General features: G+C 31.2%; 1 protein-coding gene across 12 annotated transcripts in view; it reads right to left on the bottom strand.

The window, feature by feature from the left end:
• The window catches only part of LOC106054959 (rap guanine nucleotide exchange factor 6-like), a 71,309-nt gene that overhangs the window by 13,390 nt on the left and 38,352 nt on the right, over positions 1 to 19,567 (bottom strand). For 7 of the 12 annotated variants that reach the window (XM_013211096.2, XM_013211106.2, XM_056020418.1 and 4 more), the window contains 16 exons: positions 18,664 to 18,739; positions 12,233 to 12,379; positions 11,717 to 11,962; positions 11,403 to 11,507; positions 11,103 to 11,293; positions 10,898 to 11,015; positions 10,605 to 10,709; positions 10,030 to 10,194; positions 9,473 to 9,580; positions 8,315 to 8,332; positions 6,437 to 6,640; positions 5,515 to 5,623; positions 4,644 to 4,905; positions 4,101 to 4,338; positions 3,354 to 3,418; positions 2,854 to 2,961 (listed from right to left, as the gene is read on the bottom strand). In XM_013211096.2, the coding sequence (XP_013066550.2) occupies positions 2,854 to 2,961; positions 3,354 to 3,418; positions 4,101 to 4,338; positions 4,644 to 4,905; positions 5,515 to 5,623; positions 6,437 to 6,640; positions 8,315 to 8,332; positions 9,473 to 9,580; positions 10,030 to 10,194; positions 10,605 to 10,709; positions 10,898 to 11,015; positions 11,103 to 11,293; positions 11,403 to 11,507; positions 11,717 to 11,962; positions 12,233 to 12,379; positions 18,664 to 18,739 (2,265 nt within the window). Of the gene's footprint in view, positions 1 to 2,853; positions 2,962 to 3,353; positions 3,419 to 4,100; positions 4,339 to 4,643; positions 4,906 to 5,514; positions 5,624 to 6,436; positions 6,641 to 8,314; positions 8,333 to 9,472; positions 9,581 to 10,029; positions 10,195 to 10,604; positions 10,710 to 10,897; positions 11,016 to 11,102; positions 11,294 to 11,402; positions 11,508 to 11,716; positions 11,963 to 12,232; positions 12,380 to 13,799; positions 14,716 to 18,663; positions 18,740 to 19,567 lie in introns of those variants that run through there. The other 5 variants (XM_056020421.1, XM_013211073.2, XM_013211058.2 and 2 more) reach the window with 4 other exon arrangements.

Raw genomic sequence — 19,567 nt, 5'->3', positions numbered from 1 at the left:
AAAAAAAAAAAAAAAAAAAAAACATAGCCAACTGGTTAATCAAATAGTTAATTAGAAAGCATTTTAAAAGCATGTTAAAACTGAAAAAAGGAATAAAAAACTAGTTCAGCCCTTTTTAAATTTTATTTTTACATTTTTAGACAACTGTCTAAACAAGATATTTTTTTTACATTTATATGTGCACTATTTTTATTTGGCCATTTAAAAAAGAAAACAATGAATCTGTATTTAAGATTGAATTACAAATTATCTTACAAAATAAACAAAGATTGAGAATTTTAATTTGTTAACTAATATAGGACCATCAAGCAAATTACAGCAATTCTAACTATGTTAATAAAGCTAATTGAAAAAGAGAAGAAAAAAAAAACGCAAGCAAGAAAAAAAGTAAAGAAAGAGTTGAGAGGAAGAAAGGAAGAATTCAAGTGGACACAATCCATGTACAACAAACTATTCAGACAACACTGAGAGCAACAACACAATACCAGAAATGAGTTAGACACTGAACTGAGGAAACAGACTAAATCATCGGGTGGTTAATAATGTAATTAAACTAAATTATCTTAAGATATTTTCCAAAGTTCAATCTTAAAAAAAAAACACCAAATTAACCAAAAACAAAAGATGATGCAAATATTGAAACGAAATACTAATGTGCTATGGTGTAAGATGCACTTCCAAATAATTTTTTTTCCACATTTTATAAATTGGAAATTAAAATTTACAAACAAAAAAAAAGTCAATGTCTCCAAGAAGTCAACTAAAACCATGCAAAAGAAAAACAATTACTGAGCAAACCAAAAATAAAAGGAGAGAGAAAATGTTAACCGATAGCAAACCATAAACAATGCACCGCTAGCAGAACATTTGAATTGTCAGCCAATTTCTCATTTCAATGTGCAGGACATGATGCCAAATGAGTCATGATTATATTGATATAGATAAATATTGGTATATATAATATATATGTGTGTTATATAAAATTACAGCTGTGTGTACTTTTTGTTATTGTGCTCATTTTAACATGATGTCATCTGCCATCTAAATCACAAAGAGGTTGGTAAAAGTCTACTTTTAAAAAATAATAACACTGTAACCTTTATTTAAACACTTTTTTTTTTCTGACATGAGCCATTATAAGAAGAAATAAACAAATAAAAAAAAAAAAAAAAAGAAAGAAGAAAAGAAAAGCAATTAAAAAAAAAGGATTGTTTTTTTTTCTAGTTCTTTACTATTTTGTCATAAAATTTAGATCTTTTTTTTTTTTTAAATGTAGGACTCTAAAAAAAAATATTCAAATAATTAAATTATAAAAAAAAGCTTTCTCAAAAAATATTTTGCAAATAATATTTGAATTTCTAATTTATCCAATAAATGTGAAAAAAAAATCCTGTGGGTATTAACTCAACAGCTACTAGGCCTATACCTAAGCAGCATCTCTCTTGTGTCATGAGTTTGTTAAGCTAAAAATAGTTTTATTTTAAAAATGTGACTTAAATGGCAGTATGACATGACTTATAAGACCAGCAGTTAATGCTTAAAGTAAATATTATGAAGTTTATTTCATGAATGTTTACAGATGTACCATCCAATGATTTGTTAAAATCTCACTATGGTGTTGGCTATGTATAAGTAGACTTGGAGAAAAGACCAGCACTGAAAAACTCAAGATGATCAAATATTATCTCCAGGGCAAATAAACTGAATGACATGACTTGATCCTTCAACAAAAATGAAATACATATCAAAACAATCAAATGAAAAGAAAAAAGCAAACAAGGCTTTGCGGAGGAATTTTATCGCCAGCACATTTTTTTAAAACACTCTTTTTTTTTTTTAATAATAGTAACTTACCACTGACAGCATATTATTCTCTCAATTGAAAAAAACAACACATTTTATTATTTAACTTATGAATCCTAGGACTAGTCCATTGCACAAAAACAGAAAGAAAATGTTTCTTGGGTCCTCTGACAATGTTTAGATATAGCTAATAATAAACTAAAAAAGAAAATTCAGGACATGTTTTGTTTTTGTTTTTCTTTTCAAAACAGAACATTTGCTCAAAAATTGTTAAAATATCATTTGTTGTGAACTTGCTCAACGATACAATACAAGAACACAATAATGAAACTAAAAATTATATGCATTAGAACTTTGAACCTCAAAAATGTTTAGTTTTCAATCTTTGGTAAGAAAGCAATTACAGTGCTTTCTCTCAAATTTCGCTAACGGAAATTACATTGTTAAAAAAAATCACTGAAATGCAGCTTACAAGTGGTAAAAAAAAATGGAAAGCAGCTATTAAGATTCTTTTACAAAAACTGAGCACCAGTTCTGCAATGCATCTTTCAGCCCTGGGACAACACTGAAATGAACTCATCAAAATTGGAAATAAAGAGCTTGCAATGTAGAACTAACTAAAGTTCTAACACTACATTTACTATCACATATTTGTGGTTTTACTTCATCATCACAAATTACCACCACCAAAAACTCTACATGATGACAGGTGAGACAGCCAGATGCTTTTGTACAATACTTCACTTGCTGACAACACAGACATACACAGTGTCACAAAGAATAAGGCAAGATTACAGTTGAAAGGAATGAGGCATACTGTACAGGTGAGTTGAGTGTAAATATGAGAGTCACATCAAGACAAGATATAGGTCTATAATATATAAATATATATAGAGAGAGATACATGAATGAAATCCAGTTTATGTGATCTATAAAGCTAATTATAGGCTCTGTTTGTGCTTATTATGCAAAAAAGGGATTAAATAAAAAAAAAAAATTTTATGAGCAAAAAAGAAAACAAGGTTATCAACAGTGAAATTTTCAACTTACCGCCCATTTAGATTCAATCTTTCAGGCAAATTACTGAGTGTGTCTGGTAAACGTTTGCTTTTGATAAACTTCTCCATTTCCACTGTGACTTCTCTTAGAGAATAATTACTACCAGATAAAATAAAAATTGTAGTCTATTTTCTCTAAAGCTCAAGTCATGAAAGAAATTGTCATGATACATAAGCCTGAAAAATACTGTCTCAAGACTAGGACAAATAAATTAACAGAAGGGATTAAAGAATTTTCAATGAGTTACATTGAAAAGCTTTTCATTAAAAATAATTGAGAAAACTTTTTTAAAAATTACAAACCTGATGATTGTATAAAAGTTAAGATAAACCTCATTTTAACAAAATATAATTCAAAAGTTTTGAAAAATGCTCATTTTTAACTAGAAGCAGGGCCAAAAGCAACAAAATTTATTGTCTAAACATGAGTGATGTTAATAAAGAACAATTATTTTTTCTAATATACAGAACAAATAAAAATATTGAACTAACCAACTTGGATCAGTTATTCCAAATTCTTGCAATGCCAACATCACAACCTCTTTTGCTGTAGTTTCCTATAATAGTGAAAACAATATTTGTATCTTAGCATGTAAAATATCTTGGTCTAAAAAAATATGTTGTAGAAACCAGAATTAGCTACAAACATAAAAAGTATCAAGAGCTAGAAGATGTATGTGTCCTTCACTCTACAAGTTTCAATTTAATGCTGCAAAAAACAACAACAACAGGAAATATACTTAAGAAAAGTACAACTTCAATGACAGACTCAACAACAACTAGAGGACACAGCTAAGTAATTCAATGCTTCTACATTGGCACAAACAATAATTTGGTAAATGAATTTATTAAAACATGCAGAATTAAATTCTACATTAGAAAGGTGATCACAAAAAATATAAAGAATAGAAAAAAAAAAAACACAATCGCCCACTGCCCCTGTAGGTCTGTGTTTTTCAGCTACCAGGTTATAACTATAAAGAAGAGGAAGGAATTTCCACTTTCAAATGTTTCTACAAGTCAAGGAAAGACAAAGAGTTCTAAATGTTTTTGAATATTAAAAAAAAATTAATGGAAGTCCACAGTTAAATTCAAAGTTGAGTAAACAAAAAAAAACAAACAAAAAAAAAAGATAAAATGACTTGTAACTTTTGTAAATTTTTGTGACACAATAAAATTGTGGGTTCCTGGTTCTCACAAAGAGGATCACACAGTCAAGAAAATTACACTATTAGCTACCTTGTGAATCAACAAGTACTTGAAAGACTGATCAGATCTGTACACTTTCACAACATGTTCCGGCATGTCATTTCTGTCATCCACAATCAGCCCAATGGAAGTGATGTCTGGATTGCTGGCACTAAAGTGATTACTCAGAGTAACACCAGTGTTGGACGATGAGGAAGATGTTGAAGATTTTCTGGATGGCTTGGAATAAAGACTTTCATCAGAGTGATTAATGGAGGCTGTGTCACGCCTGAAATCAAATGATTAGTCTCATGAAAATTATTTTTAAAAAAATATTAAGCTCATTAAGTCCTTACAAAAGAAAATTCTTATTTATTACTAGAATTCAAGAACTGAATTCTACCAAGTGGATATCATGCTCAGTTGAAGAGGATCAATGTACAATTCATTAGTTACATTGTTGGAAATGACTAACCCCAAGATCTATTCATCATAAATTTGAGAAAAAAATAGGGATGTGAATTTATAACCTTTGTTCTGAAAACAGGAGACTCATTTTATTACAATAGATCTGTCCCATTAAACTTCACTTACCCATTGATATTCTTTGGCATGAAGTTAAAATGGGTTAAAGCTTTGCGTAACTTGGAATTGGAACCAAATATTCCAGAACGTTTCTCATTCTTTTTTATATCCCTTGGCTCAGTTGTAAAAATGGGAGCTGTTGAATCTAGGTCAGGTACTGATAATCTCTGTTTAGGATTGGGTATACTGCCATCTTCTCGTTTGACTTTTCTGGGTGTGTTGGGTGTAGTCTTGCCATCCTTGTCTGAAGACCTCAACATGTTCTTGAAATCTGATTCATGAAATACAGTTTAAATAAGATTATCAGTACAGTGGACCTCTGATATGCTAAACTTTTGGACTAATCTTAAACAGGGTGTACTATATGTGAAAGCCAATTCTGTCATTACAAAAACAAAACAAAATATATAGACTTTTGATTACATTAGAACCATTTTAAGATGCAGGACTATCAATTCTTATATAGCCAATTAAGGATTTATTAACTTACAACAGGCCTAGTTATCAGAACTAAGAAACTAGTTGCAGTAAATGTTTATATTAGTAACATTTCTTAACATAGTTATTACTTTTAAAGCCTTACATTGTACTGACTTGCAATGCATATATGCCTAAATAGAGTTTAGTATATGATATACTAGCAGTACACAAAGGCTAAGCCTGTTGAATTTTTTCCAGGCTTTATTTTGTTTATTAATTGTATTGATGAGGTAAGATCATAATTTAAAAAAAAAATGTTGAACACAAAAGTGTCTTCAAATCTGGACATTGACATTTTGAAGCCAACTATGGTATCATTCTATAATACTGTTTTAAAAAAAGTATAAACCAATGACTAAACAGCTAACCAAAATAATGACTCTTTCTATTGCATGTTCACCTTGTAAATTAGATTTGACAGTAATAGAGAGATGTGTGGTTCCTCGCAGTATCTCCAATGCTTTATTATAGTAGATCTGATGAAACTTGTGGCCATTCACTTCAAGAATCTACAATAATTTATACAAATCATAATAATCATTATATAAATATATATACATCCTTTTTACAAAGATTAATCAACTCAATCTGTCTGCCAGGTAAAAAGTGTGTACACTTTATTTCTCTCACACCCATTCTCGGATCAAGCTGAAACTTCGCATAATTATATATTGACATAGACAAGACATTAATCAATACAAAAAATTAAAAGTAACCAATTAGACAATTAATTAATGGCATTTTTTGTTTAATGGCAACAAGGGAAACTAATACTTCAGTATTCTCAGATATGGCTAAATTTGTTGGGTTTAGTCACCTTAGATTATTGTTAACGCTATTTCTCCCTCAAACATTCTCCGATAAAGTTGATACTTTAAACAATATTTTATTGTACCTAACAAAACATGAATCAATAAACTAAAAATACTCAGTCAATTAATTATTGGTAATTAATTATTTTATTTGATATCAAATAAGGGAAATAGCTTGAACATTGTTGGTAGATATAGTTTTAAGGACATACTTCTTCCCCTTTAGATAAGCTTTGTTTTTTGTTTAAAGGATTTTTAAAAAAGATTTTGCTTGTTTTTTAATTAGGGAATAGAAACCAGCTCCACCATTTTATTTCACATTATTGGAAAACCAAGAGACTGCGCATTCAGCTTAGTTTGGATCTTGGTGGAGGTTAGGATTTAACAGGGATAGATTTGCACTGAGTTACCCAGGATGACTGCTATAATGGGTAAACTTTGGGTAATAAGTGATTGAGCATTGTAGAAATTATGATGTAGTAAAAATGTGAACATATAACATTGACTGACCTGATCACCTCTTTTCAATCCTGCTTCAGCAGCTTTTGACCCTGGTGTGACTTTTGTGACAAATATTCCAAAGCCCCTCTCCAAGCCACCCAGTATTGAAAAGTGTAACATCTCCTCCCTGGTGGCCCTGGTCAGGGTTACAGTTCTTAGGCGAGCCTTGGCAGCACAGGCCATGTTGAGCAAGCTCAGCTGACCCATCATCTTCTGGCAGAAGACATGGTTGAAGCATACAATTGGAATCTTACAAGAATTCTACTCTAAAAAGCCTCAATCTACAAAAGCCTTGATGTGTTTTAGGTATGATTAATTTTAGCAAGTGATTCCCAAGCAATGGCTGTTTCCCTAATAGTAATGTCAAAAAACATACACTTCTTTATGCTAAGTCATGTGTATGTTTTATTTTTAAATAAAGTAAATCATTTCAAATTTCAAAAGTATTTTACACATTACAATTTGATTTGAAACAGTTGAATTTATCATTTAATTATATTTTAAAATGTACATTGATTATTTAGGAAAATGAAATTCTTCAAAATATACTTTAAAAATTTAACACATTGCCTATTAATTTTTACCTTATATAGCTATAATCCTTATTCTTAAATAAAAAATCACTGTCAGGCTTATGCAGAATGGTCAAAGCCTGTCATTACAAAGCATTAGTCAGATTTAGTAGCATGATTGAACAGTGACATGTGAGATAAGGACTGTTGCAATATGCAAAACTGAATTTAGAGTATCTTTTGCTTTTTTTTTTATAGAATAGAGTCCTTAGAAATATTTGTTATTTCTACTTCAAAAGGTGTTTGGTAGGTCTCACATCTTGAAATATTAGAAGACTTAGAACTTACACATGTCACATATCAAGGCAAATATGTAGAAACCTTTGCAGCTAAAAAAATAAAGGAAAAATCAGTGTTATAATTCTATTGTATCTGTGTTAAAGAACTTCCTGTGTCTATTGACTGCTCATGACTGGATAAGCAGCACAATGATTTTGTTAAAAGAACGTAATGAAGCCAAAAGAGAATGAGAACCATATAAGCTGTATCTCCATAGCCTGTTGACTCCAATTTAGATATCACATTACCATTGATTGGAAGAAAGGAGTGAAGGTAAAAAGCAATATGTACAAACTCATTGTTGATAACTGGTATCTTTTCATTTTTTATTGAAAAAAAAAATTTTCTTTTCAAAATATAGTTAAAAAAGTATTATTTTAGAGGACCATGCAACAGCCCTGCATGTGTTTTTCTATGAATGCTATAATTGTAAAATGTGCCTTTGGTTGGGAAACACTGCTTTATAACAAAATGCTACTTCTAGCTCTTTAAAAAGAATAAGAAATGTATTAGAAATATTCAAATAGAGTTTATTGTCAATCACAACAAACCTAAGCCTGTTAGTGACGTCTTGTGTTATACTATTTAGTCAAATGTTAGTGCAAAGGCCTCCATCCAGATCACATACTTAATTAGTACGAGAAAGTATGCACATCCTAATGCTGATCATAAGAAATGTAATACTACAACTATAGAAGTAAATTATGTATATTTCAAAAGTTTAAACAAGGTTTTAAACAGAGATATATTAGAGTTGGATACTATAAACACTAAGGTTAAGTAGCAGAACTTGTAATATATATATATATAAATATAAAAACTTCATCTGGCAATGTTGAACAAAACAAAACCAATATGAATATCCATAAGCAATTAAATAGTTACACCAATCTAAACTTCTGAAGGGAAAACAAAAAGCAATATGTAATATTTGTAAAAATAGCTATTGTTAAAATAGTTAAGAAATAAATGTATGTCAAAGGTTTTTTTAAAAAGCAATAGTAAGCCCCTTTATACCACTGAAAGAAAATCTTACCTCAAAATCATTTTCTGACTGAGAAGGAGATAGAAAACTTTAAATTCTAACTGCTAAATATGCTAAAGCGCTAATGATTTGGTCAGAAGTTTCAATTTGGTTTAAATTTCTCATCATCCTACTTTTAAAATATTACTTATCCCATTGTGGGACTACTCTAAAAGTGATACAGTTGCATTCAAATGGGCATTCACAAAAAGATTAAAGTTTTGTAATAAAGTAGGTTTATGTGTTTTCAATTAAACAAAAGAAAAAAGAAAATCATGTGATAAAGACTTGTTTTTATATGTGTCAAGAAATAATGCAAAACTTCAAAGAAATAAATAATAAAAATCTCAACCAAGGCCTGACATGCCATATTTGATAAATCTGGACTACAAAAACTATCATGAAGGTTATCAGCCAAACCTTTTTGACTAATAAATAAAGCACTACAGAAGAGAAGGCTAACAGCACACTAGGAGGAAACAAGGGAGGCTACGCATTTAGTCAAAACCAATGCACATAAGGAAATGTTTGATATGCAATTTACACACATAGGAATAATAGGTAAGTACTTGACACTCCCAAGAAAAATTTATATGCAATAAACATACAAAAGAAATATAATTATTGTTAAAGAAAACTCAAAATCATCTACTCCATGCTGACTGTAGTATGCTGAAACATACAGTGTGCAGGCTTTAGACATTGCGATATCTCAATGTATTCTCTCTATATATTTAAACAAAACATGCTTCTTTTTTTCTGTAATCCAACAATATAGAGGAAAAAACAATACACAGAGGAAACAAAATACCAGGATTTAGTTTCTTACTTTCTGGAGAGGAAACGAACAGATAGAAGTTGTATTAAATAGCGTCATCAAAAAAAAAAAAAAAAAAATTGACTGAAAAATTAAAATACATTTTAGAAATCCTAATTGTTTGTTGTTGATTTGTTGATTTGAGGCACATCGGCACAATTTAGGCCATGTCGTGCCTCTAATTGTTTGTCTGAATGTAATGAAGTGTTAGGATTCATACAAGAAAGTTGACTACATGTTACTTTATGTCAATATTGCTGAAAATGTAACAATTTCTTGAGCTTATATAACAGTATAGCAAGTGTGAAAAAAAAAAAAAGCAATTTTGTAAGTGCACTAATTTATCAACTGACCTCTCTCTCCAACAAACATTCAAAATGTTCTAAAAAATCACACATGTCAGGATTGGTCTCAAAATCATTAAAGTGATTATTGACCCAAAGAAGAACAACCCTGGTTACCTGCAACAATAAAACATTTGTTATAAAACTAAATGGCTAGTTAAGAGCAGAAAAATATTTTGTATAATGATAAAAAAAAAGTGAAAATCTTAGTAAAATAAAATTATATTAGCATAGAAAATTAAACATTTTCTTACTAAGTTCTTTTTCTTATTTTAAAAGAAATAATAATTTTAACTTGGAAAGAAAAAAAAAAAAAAGAAAAAAAAAAAAAAAAAAGTGAATTTTTTTTCACTACAAGTTAACAAAGAAAAAAATATTTCAGAAACATATTCAAATTACGGTTAATGTTAATATTTTATTAACTGTTGAACCGTAAACTGACATATTGAATGTACTTTTCTAGAACTGTCAAAAGTACATTTAGGATAAGTAAACACTAAGTCACATTGAAAAAACAAACTCTCCTAAAATGATTCTATTGTGCGCACACAAAAAAACAGACTAACATTTGTTTTGAGTTCATCATTTTTGAACCACTCCAACAAATTTTTCACCAGTTCTAATGGACTGTCTAAAAATGTTCTGTACGTTAGAAGAAAATCATCCACATAGTTTGGGTCTATAGTGGAATGGCTCTCAACCAGATGCTGCATGAGCCTCTCAGGAGTACCCTGCAAAATCAAAACAGTACTATCATTTACAAGCTGTCATGTGAACAAGTGCGCTTGCTTAAAATTAACAAGTACTGCAATCAAATGTGAATTATTTTAATAAGATGATAAATAATACTCTCGTAACACATTTTAAAATAACATGTTTCTATATTATTAGCTTATAGGTAGTTTAAATGCATTTAAATGATTGTTGTAATTACCTAAATATATTTTAAATATTTATGAAAGAAACAAATATTTCAAATCATAAGTACTCTTGGGGAAAACAAGGTTTAACTTTAAAATTAAGCAACATTTTTAAATATAATTTTCCTTATGATGTTTACAAGATTAGGTTGTGGGAAAAAAAAGTCTTAAAAAGTTAAAAGTAAGGCTAATTCTATTACCAACCAGTGAAATGTACCTACCCTAATGACTACATGACCTTTTCTATTCCCTCCATCTAATTCTCTATGTTCTGTTACCATCACCACTTTGCCTTTCTCCTCGTGCTTCTTGATATTTTCCTCTCCCTATAAATAAAGATACATACAAAATAAATAATGCTAAACATATTTCTTTACATAAAGACATAAACCTTCCCTTTCCCCCTAGATCTATGAACATGATAAACATGTTACTTTACATAAAGACATGAACTTTCTATTTTTATCTTTTCAACAGAGAAACTACATTTAGACTTTCTGTCTGGTGAACCTACCTGATGTAAGATCCTATAAAAACTGGACTGCGCTATACAAACAAACTGACAATCATTAACAACAGTTTTCATAACTCCTTGATGATATAACTTCTCCATTGTAGGACTGATGCCAAAACTAAATTTATGAAAAGGAAAAACAACTATTAATGAACAACTTCAACAAAAGAAATCAACAACATTCGACAACTATTGCATGTCCTACCTGTCCCCCATTTGAAGTCTTTCTTTCGTTCCATTGGGGCGTGTTATCTCCACCTCACCATTAAGTATAACAGACCAAGAGTCCAGCTCTTCGCCATCTTTCATCACAATAGTTCCCTCCAGGGGTACAATGGCAAACACCATTACTTCACACAAAAGTCGGCGAGTGTGTTCAGTCATATTAGAAAATGCCTGAAAGAATTGAACAATGTATAGAAACCTGTTGCAATATTAAATACAATATTACACTAATGTAGGAAAAAAAAAGACTAAATCTGCAATCCATTAAAATATAACCTACTTTTAAATGCTGTGTAAAATTTAAAAGTATTTGAATATCTTCTTCAGTTCTTTGTGACGGCTCTTTCTCCAAACAATCTCTCTCGGCATCTCGTATAGAAAATGACTGAAATATACAAGTGAATGAAGTCTTCAGTCTACAAGACTAAAATATCATAAAACCAGTCCAATTTATTAACTTACATGTCCATACATATATAACTAATTTAAATTAAGTCAAATCAACATAAGTCATATTATGTTGATTTGAATAAACTGACTAGCACTAAGCCTATTACATAATTAATAGTTTAAATTTTAACTGTATCATAATACCTCTGCTGAATCTGCATAGCCTTCTTCATCGTCAGAATCAACTAAACTTTCTCCCATTCCACTCAGATCAATATCATGAACATCAGCATCATCCAGTGATGTGTGCATCAAATCTGATCCTGAGTAAGCACTGGAAGTGTCACTGGCTCTGGAAGAACGTTTATTTCCAGGGTTGTCCAAACCCCCAAAGCTTTCACCCACACCAAGTATGGGATGGCCATGGCGCATCAAGTCTTCTGGTAAATGCTGAGGACAGGAAACTTTTAGACCAATACACTTTCCAAATACACAAAAAATATACATTTACTAATACTGTAGAAAAGTTAACTAATTAACAAAATCTAAACTAGTAATAAAAGTGTCTTCTGTGTGTGCAGTGTGCTCACCAGGTCATTCTTTTGACCCATATCTTACTAAAGACTAAAACACTCTATAGACCAGAAAGCTTTTGAGCATCAACAAAACTTTGTGCAAGAACTACCAATAGTCAATCATACATATGATAAAAAAAAGTACCCCTTCAATAACACTGTCAGAGTTCATCCTCCTCATTGGTCGACTGTCATTTGGCCTCCCATCATTCAAAAGCAGTTCTATGTGAGATGCAGAAACAACAGCCTTAGAATTACTAGACTTCAAGGTTGCAGCATCTGGATAGTCAATCTGTAATGATCAATTATTGGAATTTAAATTTGAAAATCCCAAACTTTTTCTGAATTTTGAATATCTTTAAGCCCCGATATAACACATGGGTTTGTCAAAGTAAAGGGTGATAGTTATCATACTCCTTAACATTCAAAACAACAACAACAAAATATTGAAATGTACTCCACACATAGAGTGAACCAACAAGTCAGTATAAACACTAGAAATACCTATCTTGGGTCAAAGCTAATGCTTCTTACGAGTATTTGTCAAGAAAAAAAAGTATGTCTATTTAACAGGGCTTGCCCCACAACCAGGCACAAATTAATAACAGATGAACACTGACAATTGACAACAATATTTTTGACCTATGAGGTCTGAACTATATGTACACACTCAATGAGAAGAAATTGAACAGTTACATTTTTTTTATAGTGAAATTACTGGGTTATCAGGAATGGATTTAAAAAGTAAAATACAGATAATTCAGTACTGACTTGTATGCTTGAGAACACAACAGAAAATAACACCCATAAACAAAGGAAAGATGTGTGTTTTGTCAAGTCTGTACCACATGAAAATAAATTAATACTACAGTGTAATTTACCTGATATAACAGACCTCTGAAAAACACTAAAATGAAAAGTAACTCCAAAAAATGGATATTTCATCTCACCTGGGTCTGACCAAGTTATACCAACTGTTGCTTTGTTGTTATCTAAACAACAAACAACAACAATAAGTCTGTGCTATTAATAATATTTTTACCAATTGTTTTTGTTTAGCGCTGTTTTATTCTTTTAGCTTTTTCAATACGATATGATCTTATCTGGACCAGTTTGGAAAGGAGAGGGGGGGGGGGGGGGAGAGAAAGAAAGGGATATCTGGGTAAATTTTACAGAAATTGCTTTTTAAAAGCCTTTATAAAAAAAAATGGAGGGGAGGGGGGAACGACCTGAATTTGAGCTCATGATTCAAGCATCCTCAAGCCAACATACTAACCGCTCAGATAGTGAGGTGCTTAAGAATAAGATAATTCAGCTTATACTACCACTTCTTTCTCTTGTTGAGATACCAAACAAAATAATTACCAATAATTTGTTTTTGTTTTTTTTATTCTTATGTTGTCAGTTAAAAGAAATAATTGTGCAAAATTTCAGCATTGTCAGAGATTGTGTGTGAGAAATAATGTGTACAAACTTTTTACAAGACAGACAGATTGAGTTGATATAAGCTTTGTAAAATATACTTTAGTCTATTGTCTCCCCTACATTATATAAAGATATAGATTAATAATGTGGGATGTTTTTTTTATCCTACATTCACTAGTAATACAATAAATAGTTGTTGTTTTTTTTTGCAGTTATTTCTTTATAAAGCAGATCTATTTAAAGGCCAATCCTGATGCAATGTATAATTATGATAAAATATAATGTACCTGTTCTCTGTACACAATGTCATATTGAAAGATGGGAATATTCCATCCCAATCTAAGTGCCAGATCAAAGTATTTAATATCCATTGTGAAAAATAAACTTTAAAAATTCCAGTACCAATAACACTGTAAAAAACTTTTTAATTATTGTTAGTCATCCACTAATAAATCCTTTCTCCTTGAGAAGTCCATAACTGCCAGAAAAAATGCTCTACTAAACCATAATAACCTTAGATCAGATGTTTCACTAAAACACATACATCTAGATCTATACACAAGCGCCATTGCACAATCAGTAAAGGAAACAGACTGTAAGATGGTGTACAACAGTTTCATTCAGCCTTGTAAACACAAACAAGTAAAAAGCAGTGATCTGTATATTCTCAGCAGTAGTTAATTATCCACACTTTAACAACATGAAGAACTAAAGAAATTTAACAAATTGCTTCAAGAAATACAAAAAGATCAACAAAACATTTCTTCAATGAGCACATGGAATGAGCACACAGGGTATCAGCAGCAACACATTGCTGAACACACACACTAATCTGAGAGCAGGTAATAGCACAGGTACAAGCCACACACAAAAATCAGTGGACAGGGCTCTCTGTCACACATTCCTAGACAGCCCCACCTTCACTTGTATGACACATACTGTATGACCTGATTTTCAAATTTCCTTCAAGTGGCACTAAATATTTATATAAATATATATCCTCTGTTCTAATGAATAAAACAGTCTCCTGAACACATGAAAACAGCCACCCTGTCCTTTGAACAATGTTCAAGTTAGTTCATCAAATATTTGCCAGTGTACAAAGATGAGCACAGGACTCCAAGATGTCTAGATAGCTCAGTCAAATATGAAGTACTTGTGGCCTACACACAGTCTCTTTCTGACTATAATTAAATTTAAACATCCCAATACTTAAGACAGAAATAAAGTCATTGGCTAAAACAAACCACACACTAAATCCCATTATATGTTGGAGGGGAAGAAAAAAACAACACAAGCAGCTCTGTTAAGTGGCACTCCATTTTTGTTTTTAAATGCTCTATAATCTACATGCTTCCTATTTAGCCATGAGCAATGTTTTTTTTTTATCACACAAAGCTGTCATGGTTAGTAAGTTTAAAAGAAAAAAATAGGTCACAGTGTCTGTGTGATCTATGTAAATGATGAATGAGAGATGAAATATAGGTATGAATGGGTACCCACTGGTATGCCACACACATAACACAAACAATTCAGTTTTTAGGCTCATGAACAGGACAGTCAATAGAGAAACAGGCTAATGATGTGGGGGAGGTTCTTTGGAGGTTATGAAATGACAAAAACATAGGACTGATATGATCAAATGCACTATAAATTATAGTACATGATATTTACTTAGAAAAAAAAAAGACTGATGCAAGCTGTATTAATTATCAGTCTTTCAAAATGGCTTGGTAATTAAAGAGTTGTTTTTATAAATTAGGGAAAATACAAATTATATAACAAATATTTACAATTAGATTTACTTGGCAAATGGTTATGCATAAAATGTGTTCAAAATGACATTTTAGTACACAACTTTTTAAGTACAGCTGTTTTAGCTATCATATTAGTATTAAATCATCACAATAGTAATTTACTAGAAATCTTTTCAGATGGATTCACAATTGATTTTCAAAAGACAAGAATATTGATAGCTCAATAAAGAATCTTATCTTATATAATACAGACGTTACTTAAAAAAAAAGATGATTACGTTCTACGCGTCATGCATTCAGTCATGCATATTAACCAATGACTTAAATTCTGCCAAGTCACTGGTTTTCCTGGCTAGCTCAGGCAACCCATTCCATGCTCTAATAGCACTAGGGAAGAAAGAGTATTTGTACTAATTTGTCCTAGTATATGGGATGAGGAATGTGCCTTTATCTTTGTGTCTTTCTGAGCATTTTATTAAATTTTGTTTTTGTATTTGAAGATTATGGTTCAGTGTTTTATGTATAATTGCTACTTTACTTTTGAGTCTTCTGTCCTGAAGGCTTTCTAAATTTAGTGATTTTACTAAAGGTGTTACTCTAGTCAAATGTGAATATTCGTTTGTTATGAATCTTACTGTTCTATTTTGTGTCTGTTCCAGTTTCTTAATGTTTTCTTGAGTTGAGGAGTCCCAAACAGAGGATGCATATTCTATTATTGGCCTAACCAAGGTTAAATAACATTTTAGTTTTATGTTATTTGATTTATAAAAATTTCTTTTAATAAACCCTAATGCTTTGTTTGATTTTTTGATAGCTTCATCAATATGGGGATTCCATGACAGTTTTTCATTTATTATAACACCTAGGTATTTTGTGTTTTTAGTCTGTGTTACTGGTTTACCATGAATAAGTGGAATTAATTTGTTTTAGTTTTTTTGTTACTCTTAATAACTGACATTTTTGTAGGTAGAAAGACATGCTCCAATTTGATTCCCATTTCTGTAATTCATCTAATTCTCCTTGTAAAATTTCTGTATCTTGTGTTGTTTTTATTATTCTATATATTATGCAATCGTCTGCGAATAATGTGACTTTTGTTCCTGAAATAATGCAATTTGGTAAATCGTTAATGTAAATTAAAAATAGTAGTGGACCTAAGACTGTTCCTTGAGGTAAGCCTGAGTTTACTGTTATTGGTGTTGATTTAGAGCCATTTATTATTACAGTTTGCTCTCTCCCTATCAGAAAATCTTAAATCCTCTGATGCAATGGACCATCAATGCCAAAATATTTTAATTTTTTTAAGCAAACTATGGAGGTGAAGTTTGTCAAAAGCTTTGGAAAACTCTAGTAAGATAGCATCTATTTGCTCACTGTTATCTAAACCTTTTGAAAAATCAACAATTAGTCCTATTACTTGTGTTTCATATGATCTATATTTCCTAAAGCCATGTTGGTATGGAGTAAGGACATTATGTTTGTCTAAGTGGTTTATGATGTTACTACATATTATGTGTTCTAGGATTTTACATGTGATGCTGGTAAGTGATAATGGTCTGTAGTTTCCTAGGTCTGATTTTTCTCCTTTTTTAAATAGAGGGGTGACATTAGCTTCTTTCCAGTCCCTTGGTACTCTGCCCTGGTTAAGAGATGCCTGAAAAATTATTTTGAACACTGGTGCTAGCTCATTGCTTAGTTCTTTGAGTAATCTAGCTGGATACCATCAGGTCCAGATGCTTTATTAGGTTTGATGTTGGCTAATAGTTTTTGGATTCCCTTTTCTTGTACTTCTATATCTCCTATGTTGTCTACTTGGTTCAAATTAAGTAATATGTCTTTGTCCCCTGGGGCTGAGAATGCTGATGCAAAGTATTTGTTTAGGATGTTAGCTTTAGTTTCATTATCATTATGTGTTAAGTTGTCTTCTCCTTTTAATGGCGCTATGCCTGTTGTTTCCATTTTCTGTATGACTATAGGTTTTTGTAGTTATCTTTAGATATTACATTGTTTATGTATTCACTCTGCAGCTGTCTGCTTACTTTTTGGGTTAGGTGTTTAATTTTTATGTACGTTTTATAAACTTGTTCTGACTTAGTTTCTTTAAATTTTCTATATAGGTTTTCCTTCTGTTTACAAAGCTTCTTTAATCTATTATTAAACCAGCATTAATTTATTTTGTTTGATGTGTATTTAGTTGGTATATGATTTTCTATAATGTTTTTAAGATAGTTTTTTATGAAATTCCAGAGGTCATCGACTGGTTGGTTAATGTCTTTTTTCTGATAAGAATGTTTGTTGGAAGTTTAATGCAGCTAGGTGTAGTTGTGTTAGGTTGCATTTGTTCTAGAGCAGTGATGCCCAAAGTACGGCCCGTGGGCCAGAACCGGCCCGCGACGTGGTTCCATCCGGACCGCCGAAACGTCGGCACAAAAAGTAGAAAATCCTCCCCCCTTCTAAAAAGTTGAAAATGTATCTTTACCTTCGTTATGGCTCTCGCTTTTTCTCTGATGGATTGGTACCATGACGTTTAACGAAATGATTTTATGAAATGGAACTCCGAATGTAGAGTCTACCAGAAAAAGTGAATGGATCTTTTTGAGGAACATAAGTCAATATAATTGTTTTGTAAAGAAAGTCTGACTGTTTCAGAAACAACAACATATAGAGCGGCATTATAAAACAAATATGAAGGCCTTCTTGGTTTCAGCCGCGTATAAAAGATTGATTAAACTACGTCTAGAGATTGGAGGGTCGATGGGAACATTTACCAAAAAAAAAGAGATAAGAAAATAAGTTGGTGATAAACCAACTCCTAGATACCCCCTCCCCCCCACTGGTCCACAAATGAGATTGGACCAAAGCGCTCTGAGCATGCTATAAGTATGAAAGTAGGGCTCTATAAAAGCTATAAGTATATATAAAGTTAACTAAAATGTTGCTCACATTTTAAGTAGAGAAATGAAGCCATTTTTAGATGCGTAAAAAATGATACCCTATACTTTAACGATATACTTTAAATATCCCATTAAATTAATGTAAGTACTAGATCCAATAGACTTAAATCGTTTCAGGTGAATTTTGATTTCATTTTTGTTTTTTTACCTTTTTGTTGATGTGGCCCGCGACACGCGTGTCGAAAGTTAAAATGGCCCGCAGGTTGAATTAGGTTGAGCATCACTGTTCTAGAGTAAGATTTTTCTTTTGGGTTTTATATTGGCTACTGCTTTTATCTGACTGTGTATTTTTATGATCTCATGGTCTGATAGACCAGGGATAATATCATAATCTACTACTAATCCAGGTCTGTTGGTTAAGAAGAGATCTAATGTGTTGTTTAATCTAGTTGGCTTTTTAATGAAATCGAGATTAGTCATTCAGATTTGTATGAACTTACCACAATCATTTCAGAAGCTTCTAGCGTCAAACATTCACTAGTCCTTCTCAAACTGTTTTGACTTCTTCGTCCAAAGCTAAGGAAAGAGTAAAAAAAGTCTTGAATAGCTTTAATTTTAACATTTTATTTAATTTTAAAAGCCACAAAATCGTTTCTTAATCTCGCAAATTGCATTCAAACATTTCAATATTTTATGACACTCGTTTGGATTATTACAATTACCGTGCAGATTGAAAAGTGTTCTCTATGGAGTTTAAAGCGGTTGGCTGACTCTGAAAGTGAATATGTTACCCAATTGTACCTGAACAGCTACACCAGTATTTTAATCTAGATTTATTGGTGCAAATTTATGCAAGATATCTGAATCATCTTCAACATAAGCATAGTCCCCAGCCCCCTCCCAAGCTAACACATAGTACTCTATGTTTTTATTTCTACAGTGAAGTAAGAAGAGCAGTGAGAATTATTTAAAATAAAATCTAAGTATTGTAAGATAAGTTTCTCCTGGTGAATAACAGGAAAAAGAAAAAAGGTGCACAGTTAATTGTGTTAAAATGTTCAGCATAAACAATATAATATAACTGTTTATACTATCATGGTATAAAAGGACAAAGAGAAAAATACATGTAAAATTGTTTTTGTTAACACACCAGAAAAGGATGAGTTTAAAAAAACTGTAGATAAAATGAAAGACAATAATGACTTTACATTGTGAAATTCAAGTTAGTGATAGAAATTAGTTTCCTTTTTTTTTTTTTTTTTGGACTATAAGGCTAGAACAGAAAGATTTTTAAAATCCTATATTCCACTTTCTGTTAGGGTGTTTCAGTGTACCTAGTTTATAAATCACTGGTTGTGTTGTGAGTGTGTGTATTTTTCATGTGTAAAAGTTGTTTGTGTCTGC

Source organism: Biomphalaria glabrata, chromosome 2 (genome assembly GCF_947242115.1).
Source record: "Biomphalaria glabrata chromosome 2, xgBioGlab47.1, whole genome shotgun sequence".
Taxonomy (NCBI): domain Eukaryota; kingdom Metazoa; phylum Mollusca; class Gastropoda; family Planorbidae; genus Biomphalaria; species Biomphalaria glabrata.
This window is presented reverse-complemented; position numbering and strand designations above follow the sequence as displayed.